We start from the raw sequence: 10,877 nt of genomic DNA on the forward strand, positions 1-10,877 counted from the left end.
TCAGTGAGTTCCAGGGCTACCCCAGGTTCTCCTCCAAGTTGGGCATGCCTGGAAAACGTCTAAGGGAAGTCACGTAGGAGGCTTCCTAACCAGATGCTTGAACACAGCTCAGTCGCCCTGCCCCTGTTGACGCAAAGATGCGTCCTCGCAACTCCAAGCACCTCTGAATGTCTGGGCTCCTTACCCTATCTCTAAGATTGAACCCAGCCACACTACAGAGGAAACTCATTGCGGCTGCTTGTATGTGGGACCTGATTCTTTCAGTCACTCTCCAAAACTCATCAATGTAGACTGACTGGTAAACCATTACAACTCCATTACAACACCTGCATTACTGTTAATGGTAAACCAAACTGTCCATCTCATGCTCCATTTTCCCATCACTTATGATCAAGAGCTTAAGATACTTAAACTCTTTTGCTTGGGGCAACAACTAACCCACAGGGAGCAATCCACCATTTTCCAGCAGAGAGCCATGGCTTCAGATTTTGTGGTGCTGACTATCATCTTGGCCATTTCAAACTTGGTTCAAACCACTCCAGTGTACACTGAAAGTCATGCCCTCATGAAGCCATCAGAACTGCGTCATTCAAAAAAAAGAGACACGTGACTTTGTGTTTCCCAAACCTTCCGAACCCCAAGTGCCCCTTGAGATCCTATCCGTCAAGATCACAAACACAATCAGAGCCAAGGGCCAAACTTGAGTCGGACATCAACCAACATGTTTGTCTGGGGCCAAACACACAAACACAGCTCTCACTTTGGTCTTCGCAGCTCATATATCAAACCCAAAATAACTTTTAACAAAAGTTTTTGCAATGAAAACAATCTCTTCCTGCCTTAAAAGGGCTCACTTGCAACTCTACACTGCTGCTTTCTCTAGAAGTGATCAATTAAAAACCTTTGCCTCTCTTGTCACCCACCCCTCTGCCACTCACTGCAGAAACACTGTAAAACCACTCGACACTACACACGGCAAATTGTAATATTGAAGTAAACACATGGTCAAGCCAGAAATTGTTTCTGAAAAAGAAAAGCGATACAGAAAGTCCCACACTGCAAATTGACAGGATTAGTTCCTTAGGTTTTAATCAGTGTTTCTGAAGGTGTCATCAGTACACTGCAGTTTCAAGGTGGAAATGCTTAGTCATGACAGTAACTGCTTATTTTCACTTCTAGTATTGAAAAAGCAACAACAAAAAAACCCAACATATGGAGAAGTTAAAGAGATTAAAAAAACCCAACTTAATTTTCACTGGAGGGGGTCTTTGAATAAAAGATTTAGCAACTTTTTCTTTCATCACTGGCACTCCCTAATGTCCACAAGAGGACGCATTAATTGTTTAAAAAAGGTAAATGCTGTGTCTGGGAACACGGATTACTTGTTTCAGGAATGCAATGGTCAAACTACTGTAACAAAAATAAACTCTAGCTGTACCAGGCAAACAGAACATCTATGGAATGATGTGAAACTGGATGTCAGCAGCCAGCAGAGGATTGAAATACCTAAAGAGTTTGCCCAAATGAATGTTCAACATCATCCACTGAATGCATTTTATCTTTGAAATATCTGGGTATAAGATTTCTGATGCCATACCAATAGAATGGACATAAACAAATTTTGATTTATGGACACAACGCATACTAATTGTCTAAAAAAAGTAAACTCATTAAAATAAATCAGGTGAACTGACCTATTAAAATGTCCACTGACCACTCTAAATCAAGAGGGACAGACACTAGGCCCTTCAATTGGACACAAAATCCAATCTGCAAGTGATAAAAGCCCTAAAACCTCCTGCTATGCTGAAGAAAGCAGGGAGTTCTGTTGTGGCTGACAGGGTTGGTGAGGATTTGCGGCCATCACTCCATCCATTAGTCAACTGTGTGTCTGTTCTCTGCTGCGTAACACAGTGCAGTGTTCAAGCAACATGAATTGTGTTTGGCTGAACGCCCTGGTAAAGAGGTGAGGGAGGCCATGTGTGTTTGTGTGCCATTCTCCATCTCTCCTGCTATCTCTCTATTCCCTCTTTCTATATATTTCTCCATCCCTCAGCGCCTGTCTCTTTTATTATGACAGCAGAGTGTTTTTATTGAGCAGACAGGAGGAACAGTGGTGCAATAATGGGAGCAGAAGTAAGTTCTGGTAGTTTTAAAAGGACTGAGAAAGAGATGTAGAAATTGATCGACACAGAATAAAAAGCAGACATTGTGGCTGGGTTGCAATTAGACATTCTCTGTAAGTGGGCTTTGTGGCTGGAACAATGGTGTATATAATCAGCACAAAACTGCTCTTTAATCAACATGACCACTGGTTAAGAGTTAGTTCAAATCTGTACAGTCCTGTTTAGGAAGGATGGATTTCATTTCGAGAAACCTTTGGCACTTGCTAACTGTTAAAAACTCTTACGATACACTCAGCAGTTGGCAGGAGGATTCTCTATGAGATGAAGCTAAATCTGCCCATGTTTTTTTATTTGACTTCTGAGTCCATATGATATCTCATGAGTTAAACATGACACTGTGTTTGCCTTAGGCGGAGGTCGTTGTGTGTTTTACTACTTTGATATAATGTCCTCACACAGAAAAGAAATCAAGCACCAACTGGCATGTTGAGTGTAAACACTAGGAAAGTCCTCATACACCCACACACACACACACACACACACACACACACCCTCGTCCATCCAGCTGTGGGATGGGGTTGGTGTGGTGCTATTAGCTTTGGCTGCTGTTCCGAAGGTAAACACGCTCTGCTGATAAGACCAACTGATTGGTTGGAGAGAAGTGTAGCTCAGAGGGAAGAGAGGAGGAAAATCCCCCTGATGGACAGACCTCATTACATCTTTCACATTCAGCCGTACAAGCTGACAGAAGGCTTTAGTTCACACTTGTTCCCATAAAATGTAACAGAAGCTTCTAGTAGATCTTTTCTAGACATCAAATTGTTTTTAAACTGGCACTGTTGGTTTTAATTTATGTTTCATTCTGCAGTGACAACTTTAACAATTAAAGGTTAAATTACATGTAGAATCAGCAATTATGGAGAAACATTGTTGATGTTTATCTTGTTAGCAAATTAGGAGCCTTACAGTGACTTACAGTCTTGCTTTTTGGTGATTCTTTCACGAAGCTGTGCATAAACATTCGACTTTGTTAAAGCACACACCATAGACTGTACATAATAGATGGATGGAGACTCCACGTCTGAAAGGTGAATCCAAAGTGACTTAAACCTATTTCTTTCTAATTGTCAGCAGGGGTCAACTCCTCTGTTTGCAAAAAGAAGTCCAATGTGAAAGTCTATGTGTAAGAAGTCTATGTGACTATATGCATCTAAATTGACATCTTCCTAATGAGTTTTTTGTCTCATTTGCTAGTTTCGAGTCTCCTTTAATACATCTTAATGTCCATGTGTTAAATTATCGCCCTATTTAAAGTAAAATAGATGACAAAGCAGGGCATGTTTTAGGTTGGGGCTAACTTGTGAGCGACCAGTTGTTATTGTATGGCCATGCATCGTGTCCTCGAGTTCTCAGTCAAATCCACCTCTGACTCAACATGTTCAGCTTCAAAAAACATAAGATGGCAGTGACCAAATTCAAAACAGAATGCTTTGAAACAGCATTCCACAAACCAATAGGTGACAACATGGTGACTATGTCTATCTGTTACATACAGTCTATGGAAGTGTGAATGGCTGAAAGACGCAGATAATATGATCTGTTTCATTTTGACGTTCAACTTCTCACAGCAGCATCTCAGTCAGGACTATAGATGTGTAAAATACAATCCAACAACTCCAATAAAATTAAAATTAAGTCACTGTAGTTCAAAACAGATTGTTTAACAGCAGCAATGAGAGAAATCAGACTGAATTTCGGACAAGGCAGAAATCCAACAACCTGTCTGGGAGATAGTTGAACATTTTGGTATTTAATCGGGTAATCTGAAACCCTCAAACTGCCAAACAGAAACCGAAGAAAAACTGAAAAAAAATACTTCGTTTGGTTTAGTTTGGTGAGGTGACGCAAGCCAGGGCAGTTTCTGAATCCTCTAATGGTCAGTTGCCGGCTGATCTGAGGTCAGCAGTTAAAGGCTCAAAACAATACCACAGACAAGGTGTGGAGAGCTTTCTGTCCATATGACGTCAAACTGGGGGTGGAAGAGGCCCATGGTGCGAACTGCACAACTTTATTCAAACAAACACAAATCAGTTGAGATCTGGCAACCCTCGATTAGGAAGCTATACCAGTCTGCCTCAGAAGGGCCCCTGAGCTTAACTCAGCTGTTGTCCTGTAAAATAAACTCACGAACAGCAGACAGCCAAAGGATCGGAGGACCCCAGTGATTAAAGGATAATAAACATGAACTTTGGTGGAACAACACTGGGCACTGTCCTGTGAGGGTGAGTGCCTCTGTAGCACTTTGACACTTATTAGATGAACATAACAGAGGAACAAACCTTTAAATCAAAGCTTCATTCACAACACAGATATTCATTGTGGAGCACCTGCTGTCACAGAATGACTGAAAATGAAAAATAAAACTATTTATTGGACTTTTGAGAGAACAGTAGGACCCTGCTGTTGGTAAAACACTTTAAACTGTAAACGATACAGATAATCAATCATTTAATTAACCCTTTAAACCCTGAAACCCACTAGTGGATTTGAAAGGGACATTGTCTTTCAGTGTCTTTTCAGGGGTTTTCTTGTTTTGTTAAATAAAGAAATGCAGCTTTCCTTTTTAAAAAAACATTTTTTGGGGGCAATATAAGAGCATCATACTGCACTTGGGACATTCCGAGTTCTTTCTACCTTTAAATGTGGTTGTTACATTTCCTTATACCATGGTCTGGGTGAATACTCGATTCTGATTGGCTGCAGGGTGTCCATTAAAAAGTGATATAGGACACCTATAAAGAAGTTCCGGTCAAATAACCTGATTGTTCTAAATTAATGCGCTGACTCAAACGGTAGTTGGTAACCGTGGCAACAGAAACTCAGAACATACGTTAATATACGTTATTTCAGTTTATTTATCACAACGGCAAGACAGCAATAACAGCTGCGGCCGACCGGTTACCTTGGCAACGCGTCACAACGAGAGACATGAAATAGTCCGCTCAGCCGCTTGTTGTGGAAAACTTACGATTTTAACGGTAAAAAACAACATTAACGTATTAATAATTGATTTAATATTTATTTAGTAATATCTTTCGTAAGTGACCATGGTATAAGCGGGATAATGCCCTTCGAGGTGTCCATTATCAGAAATTAATGGACGCCTCCGCGTCGTCCATTAATTTCTGATAATGGACACCTCGTCGGGCATTATCCCTTACATAATGGTGCAGAACTTTATGTTGCAGTAAAAAATTAGCTTACAGTGAGAAAAAGAAAAAAAAAAACAGCTCGGGGATCAGAGGGTTATGGTAATATTTACATTTTATGGTAAAATGGACATAGCTTTTAGATTGTAGCATATTTTATATCAAATAACAAAGACAAAAGAGGTCAGGTGTTACCTCATTAAAAAAACATGCAATTACTTTGAGTCAAACATTAATAAGTGGGAGTATATGTGTGTGTGCGTGTGTGTATATATATATATATATATATATATATATACATGTTAAAATTATATAAAGGTTAAACATTAATGAAGCACATGTATATCTTTATTTTCAGTTTGTTCCAGTGGCACAGATATCGTCAATCTAGATCTCAAAATGCTTAGTTGTCAATTTTTCATGTACTGCAACAAAACCTGTTTGTTAGTACTTGTTACATCCTGTATGTGTGTGCAGCCTGAGGGATAACAGTCAGAAACAGATAACAGAGCCATTAGCGCACTCTGATTGGCAGTCGTGATCTTCATTGAGAGTGAAGGGATGCTACTGCACTTGTTTACTGAAACACTGCTCTTTTTCACTACTCTCCTCTGCTCATTTAGCCGCCAGTGATGGGCCTGCCTGCTAAGTTGCCATGACCTATCAGCCGACATTCAGCAAGACGGAGACGAGTGCTAACAGCTACAGAGACACAGTCAAGTTGATTGAGACTCATTTTCTCCCCTAAAATATCCGTCTCTGTCTTTCTTCCTTCTCAGTGCTCCTTTGGTTGCTCTATGAATTTGATTTTGGAAAGAAACATGCACACAGAATATTAAGTGGTTTGGCAGTTGGTATCTGAGTAAATGAGCATAATGAATACATAATATAGCTGGTCAGGGATTAGCGGTTCAGTAATAGTCCTTTTGAGTGAGACAGAGGGTAGTTATGATGCTGGAGATGACGTCTCTTGAATGTGTCGTAATGATGTTTGAAGCAGTGCTGTAATCAAAATAAAAAAGAAAGGGTTGCAGCCATACTGAGGCATTGTAAACAAACTAAAGCATGTCAGAAAATGATGTTTAATAACCTTAAAAAAGTGTAACAGCACTTAGCTGTCTGACTGCTGCGCTCTAACCCAGCCTGTCAGCCTGATCTGGTTATTCAGCACTTTTTTCTCTGACCTTTTGCTTTAATGGATGTGCTTGCTAACTTAACCTAGCTACATAATTACAGCTGCCTGCCCTGTAATGTCAGCAGGGATGTGGCTGCCCAGCACAAAACCCTCTCACATGAGGATATGTGGACCATGACAAAGACTGATGATCTATGGCAGAAAACCATATGAAAAGCTAGAAATCTTCTCATGACCACATTTTACTAATGAAGTCATGAAGGCACCCTTAATTCTTACATTCATTCTGTCGTTCTGCTGCTAGCACTGTAAGGCAAACAAATGCTTTTAAGAACTGGGTGGCATTATGTTACAATGTCAAGTCAGTTCAAATACAAAAGAATCCAACAGAAACAAGCAGTAGTGCATCATCTTAACAGCAAAGCAGTTCCTGTTACCCTATTTAGCTCCAATTGAATTTTCTTTCCTTGCGTCTCTCCTGTATTATTGTTGTAAGACTTGTATTTATGTTGTCATTGCCACTTAGGGACCTGCACCGATTCTACCCATCAAAACAAGTTTATAGCAGCTCCTTTCTAACAGTGTGCTGAAGGTCCTATATGGTGAAAATCCATTCTCATTGTGTTTTGTGCACCTTAAATACTTGAAAGTGTAAAACAAATTATTATAGATTATAGTTTCCATGGAGATGGTGGTGCGCATGGAAGCAGCGGCCCCTTCAGGAGACAGCGAGAGTGAAAGTTTTGAGTGTCTTGTCTATCCTAGACATTCACTCCACAAAACGTACAGCTGAGAGACTTTGCCGAACATCAGGGCAATGAACGTTCCTAACATTTCATCACTCGGTAGTGATTTGGACATACTGCACCAACACGCCTGCAGTTACCCGAGGGAAAAGGAATTGCAAGCGGTACAAACGTAAACAAAGGAGGAGGAAGAGAGCCGAGATCCATGCTTGGGTAAAGGCTAACCCCTCCAGACCAGCAGGACCGTCTCTCCTACTCTCCAATGTCCGCTCCCTCAACAACAAACTGGACAAGCTACGTTTGCTGAGAGAAGCCCACAGAGAGTGGAGAGACTGCTGTGTGCTTGCTTTAACAGAAACATGGCTCCATGACAACATCCCAGACGGCCATACAGCTGGAAGAGACGACATTGATCCGTGCAGACAGACAGGCAGCTTGCTCTGACCTTTTCCAGAGCCGCTGCAGGAGCAGGACACTGAACATTGTCAGGGACTCCTCACACCCTCTCCATAAACTGTTTGAACTGCTGCCATCAGGCAAATGTTTCCGCAGCACTGAAGGAATGAACCTCCAGACTGATCAACAGCTTCAACAGCTTCATTCCTCAAGCTGTCAGAATGCTGAACTGCTGATCCAGATATGCAAACACTTCTTTATTTAATTGCTTTTAGCTTTTGTATCCTGAAGACACGCTCTCTCATTATCATTGTACGACTGTGGTATGTACAGCAAAATGACAATAAACTTGATTTGATTTTTTGATAAAAAGCTGTGAAACTATAAAGATGCTTACTGTTGCCGTTACTCTACGATCCTCTCAACTACCTGGCCTCCAAGCTTTATATGCCAGTAAGAAAGATTTTCTAGTTCAGTGGTTCTCAACTGGTGGGTCGCGACCCAAAAGTGGGTAGCGGACAGCTGGTCAAAAATAAATAATATACAATGTGTGTCTCAGGCTAGTCTTGTTTTTTATTTTGAAAAAAACTTTTATTTTGACAGGCACGGTAACCATAGTTTGTTTGACGTTCATTTTAAGTTTGTGTTGATGTTGGGATGCAAGATGGCAAAGCGCAAATATGACCCGAGTATTTAAAATGTGGATTTTCATACTAGGACTGGACCCAAATAGCCAAATAGCCAACTATTCGTTCGCTGTGCTGGAATCGGGATATCAATTCTGATCTCTAAATACCCCCCTGACATATGGTTTTGATCGTATGGCCACATGTCAGAGCTCTATCGAAACTGTAAAGGCGAGGGACATTCAAAGATAGAGGAAACTTTCATTTGAAACAAATAAACAAGGACTGGGTGGGTCATTATGTTTTTATGCTGTCTGTTGTGCTTCAGTGCAAGGTAACCTTGGCGAGTATTTACATCTGTTTGCTTCTCTCCTGCTCTCTTTACTCACATATATTGCATATCAATAGAGCCAAATTCCCGATAAAGCCATTTTCATTTACATATTTTTCTGTTTCTGCTGTCAGACGGCAGGAGTTTCTGAGAAGCTCAGAAGGATCTTCAACTAACACAACATTCCAGTTCATTTCAAGCCCACCAACACCCTGAGACAGAAACTGGTTCATCCTAAGGACGAGACACAGAGACACAAACAAAGCAACATGGTGTACACAGTCCAGTGCAGCAAGGAATGCCCAGACCTGTACATCGGGGGGACAAAACAATCGCTCCACAAGCGCATGGCTCAGCACAGAAGAGCCACCTCCTCAGGACAGGACTCAGCAGTCCACCTGCATCTCAAGGACAAAGGACACTCATTCAAAGACAACAACGTACAGATTTTGGACAGGGAGGACAGATGGTTTGAGAGAGGGATGAAAGAGGCCATCTATGTCAAACTGGAAAGACCATCCCTCAGCAGAGGTGGAGGTCTGAGGCATCATCTCTCACCGATTTACAATTCAGTCCTAAGATCTCTCCCCAGGAAAATGAAACCACATTCACACCCAGCCACAAAAGACCTTAACGAACCCCTTTGTGGCAGGGGGAGCACGAATGACTCACATAACGAGGGGGAGGAGTAACAAACCCCCAATTGAAACCGAAACTCAGGTGTTAATGGCTCCTTTGGTTATAAGTATCTGGATCTCCCAAATAGTCAGTCAGAACTGATGAAGCCTCTTGGATGAGAGGTGAAACATCTTCAATGAACTCAAGCAAGTCCAGTTGCTACGATTAATCTACCAGAACATAGTCTGAGGTTTTGTGAGACTTTTATTAATTGCTGAAAAGTGGCACAGAATGGGACCCTCAAACCTTACTGTACTACATTCAGAGCTTTCCACTCACGAGGAAGCCATTGACTTTCACCAGCATAATGTATGAAGCACAACTCCAAGCATTCTCTGTTTGAAAAGGAAGTTAGGAGGTTCCATTCTGACTCCATCAGTCCAATTAATCAAACACCCAAAAGCATTTTTGAAAAATGTGGAACTTCGACAATACTGTGACGCAAAAACTGACATCACTACATATAATGTGTAAATGTTTGTGTGTTGTTTACACTGTCACAGTGACAGTTCAACAAACAGTGTAGTGATGTGTTATCAGCAGCTGCACAATGACCATTGTCTGGAGGAGAGAAGATGAGGAAAGGAGAGGAAAGGAAAGGAAAGGAAAGGAAAGGAATAAGGACATAGCAATACCACTCTACCTGTTCCAATTTGAAGATGTGTTGGTTGAAGTAGTGCTGGAGTCGTTCGTTGGCAAAGTTGATGCAGAACTGTTCAAAGCTGTTGTTCTCATAATCCTCAAAGCCAAAGATGTCCAGGACTCCTATTGACAGGATCTGGTGAAAAAGACACACAGCTTGTATTGTGTCTATTGTTTATACATTTATGAGATCAGTTATCAGACAGGGTGTGATGAAAGGGACAAAAAAATATCGTCTTGCAACACTGTAAATATCAATAATATATATGATGTTTCATCACCTTTATTTAGAGATATCTTTAATGATCTGTTTCTTCTTACATCCCTTTCTTTTAGAGCTACCGTGTCCTAGCTGCCCCCAGGGTGTCAGTGAGATTCATGTCATCATATATCATTAATAGGCTCCATCTGAGAGAGGCGTTCACTCAAAGACGCCCCTTAATTATGAAATGGACTGTAAAAGCTGTTTCCAATTTAGTTTATTAAATTTTATTCAGCAGCATTTTATTTCTCTCCGAGGGGCAATTTTTTTGACCGACATAAAAACATACAGGAACACAGGCCACTTGTACAAACTGTTATTTGAACATAAGAACAATGACCTTGACAGAAAGTGCAGCCTCATCGACCCCCCTGACAAACACACAGACAGATGATGTCACTGCTGCCAAGGGAGCGCGCGTGCGCGCACACACACACAGACACACACACACAGACACACACACACAGACACACACACACACACACACACGCACGCATGTCTGTGTTTCTATCACTTCAGAGGACATTACATTGACTTCTATTCATTTCTGAAGACTGGCTTTAACCATAAGCACTACTTCAGTCTAAAATAGGTTGATTTACATTATGAAGACTCGCTTTTTGTTCCTGAAAGAGAAGCACGTATCAACAATGTGACTGCGTAAACACATTTATGCCCCCACAACATGAGTGATGTAAGTACACACACCCACACCCACACCCACAC

At 41.2% G+C, this 10,877-nt stretch overlaps 1 protein-coding gene across 4 annotated transcripts in view; it reads right to left on the minus strand.

The window, feature by feature from the left end:
* LOC103364430 (unconventional myosin-IXa-like) overlaps positions 1 to 10,877 on the minus strand; it is a 174,060-nt gene that overhangs the window by 42,702 nt on the left and 120,481 nt on the right. For all 4 annotated transcript variants that reach the window (XM_008291551.1, XM_008291566.1, XM_008291558.1 and 1 more), the window contains exon 10: positions 9,891 to 10,025. In XM_008291551.1, coding sequence (XP_008289773.1) covers positions 9,891 to 10,025 — 135 coding nt within the window. The remainder of the gene's footprint in view (positions 1 to 9,890; positions 10,026 to 10,877) is intronic.

Source organism: Stegastes partitus, unplaced genomic scaffold (assembly GCF_000690725.1).
Source record: "Stegastes partitus isolate 25-593 unplaced genomic scaffold, Stegastes_partitus-1.0.2 Scaffold17, whole genome shotgun sequence".
Taxonomy (NCBI): Eukaryota; Metazoa; Chordata; class Actinopteri; family Pomacentridae; genus Stegastes; species Stegastes partitus.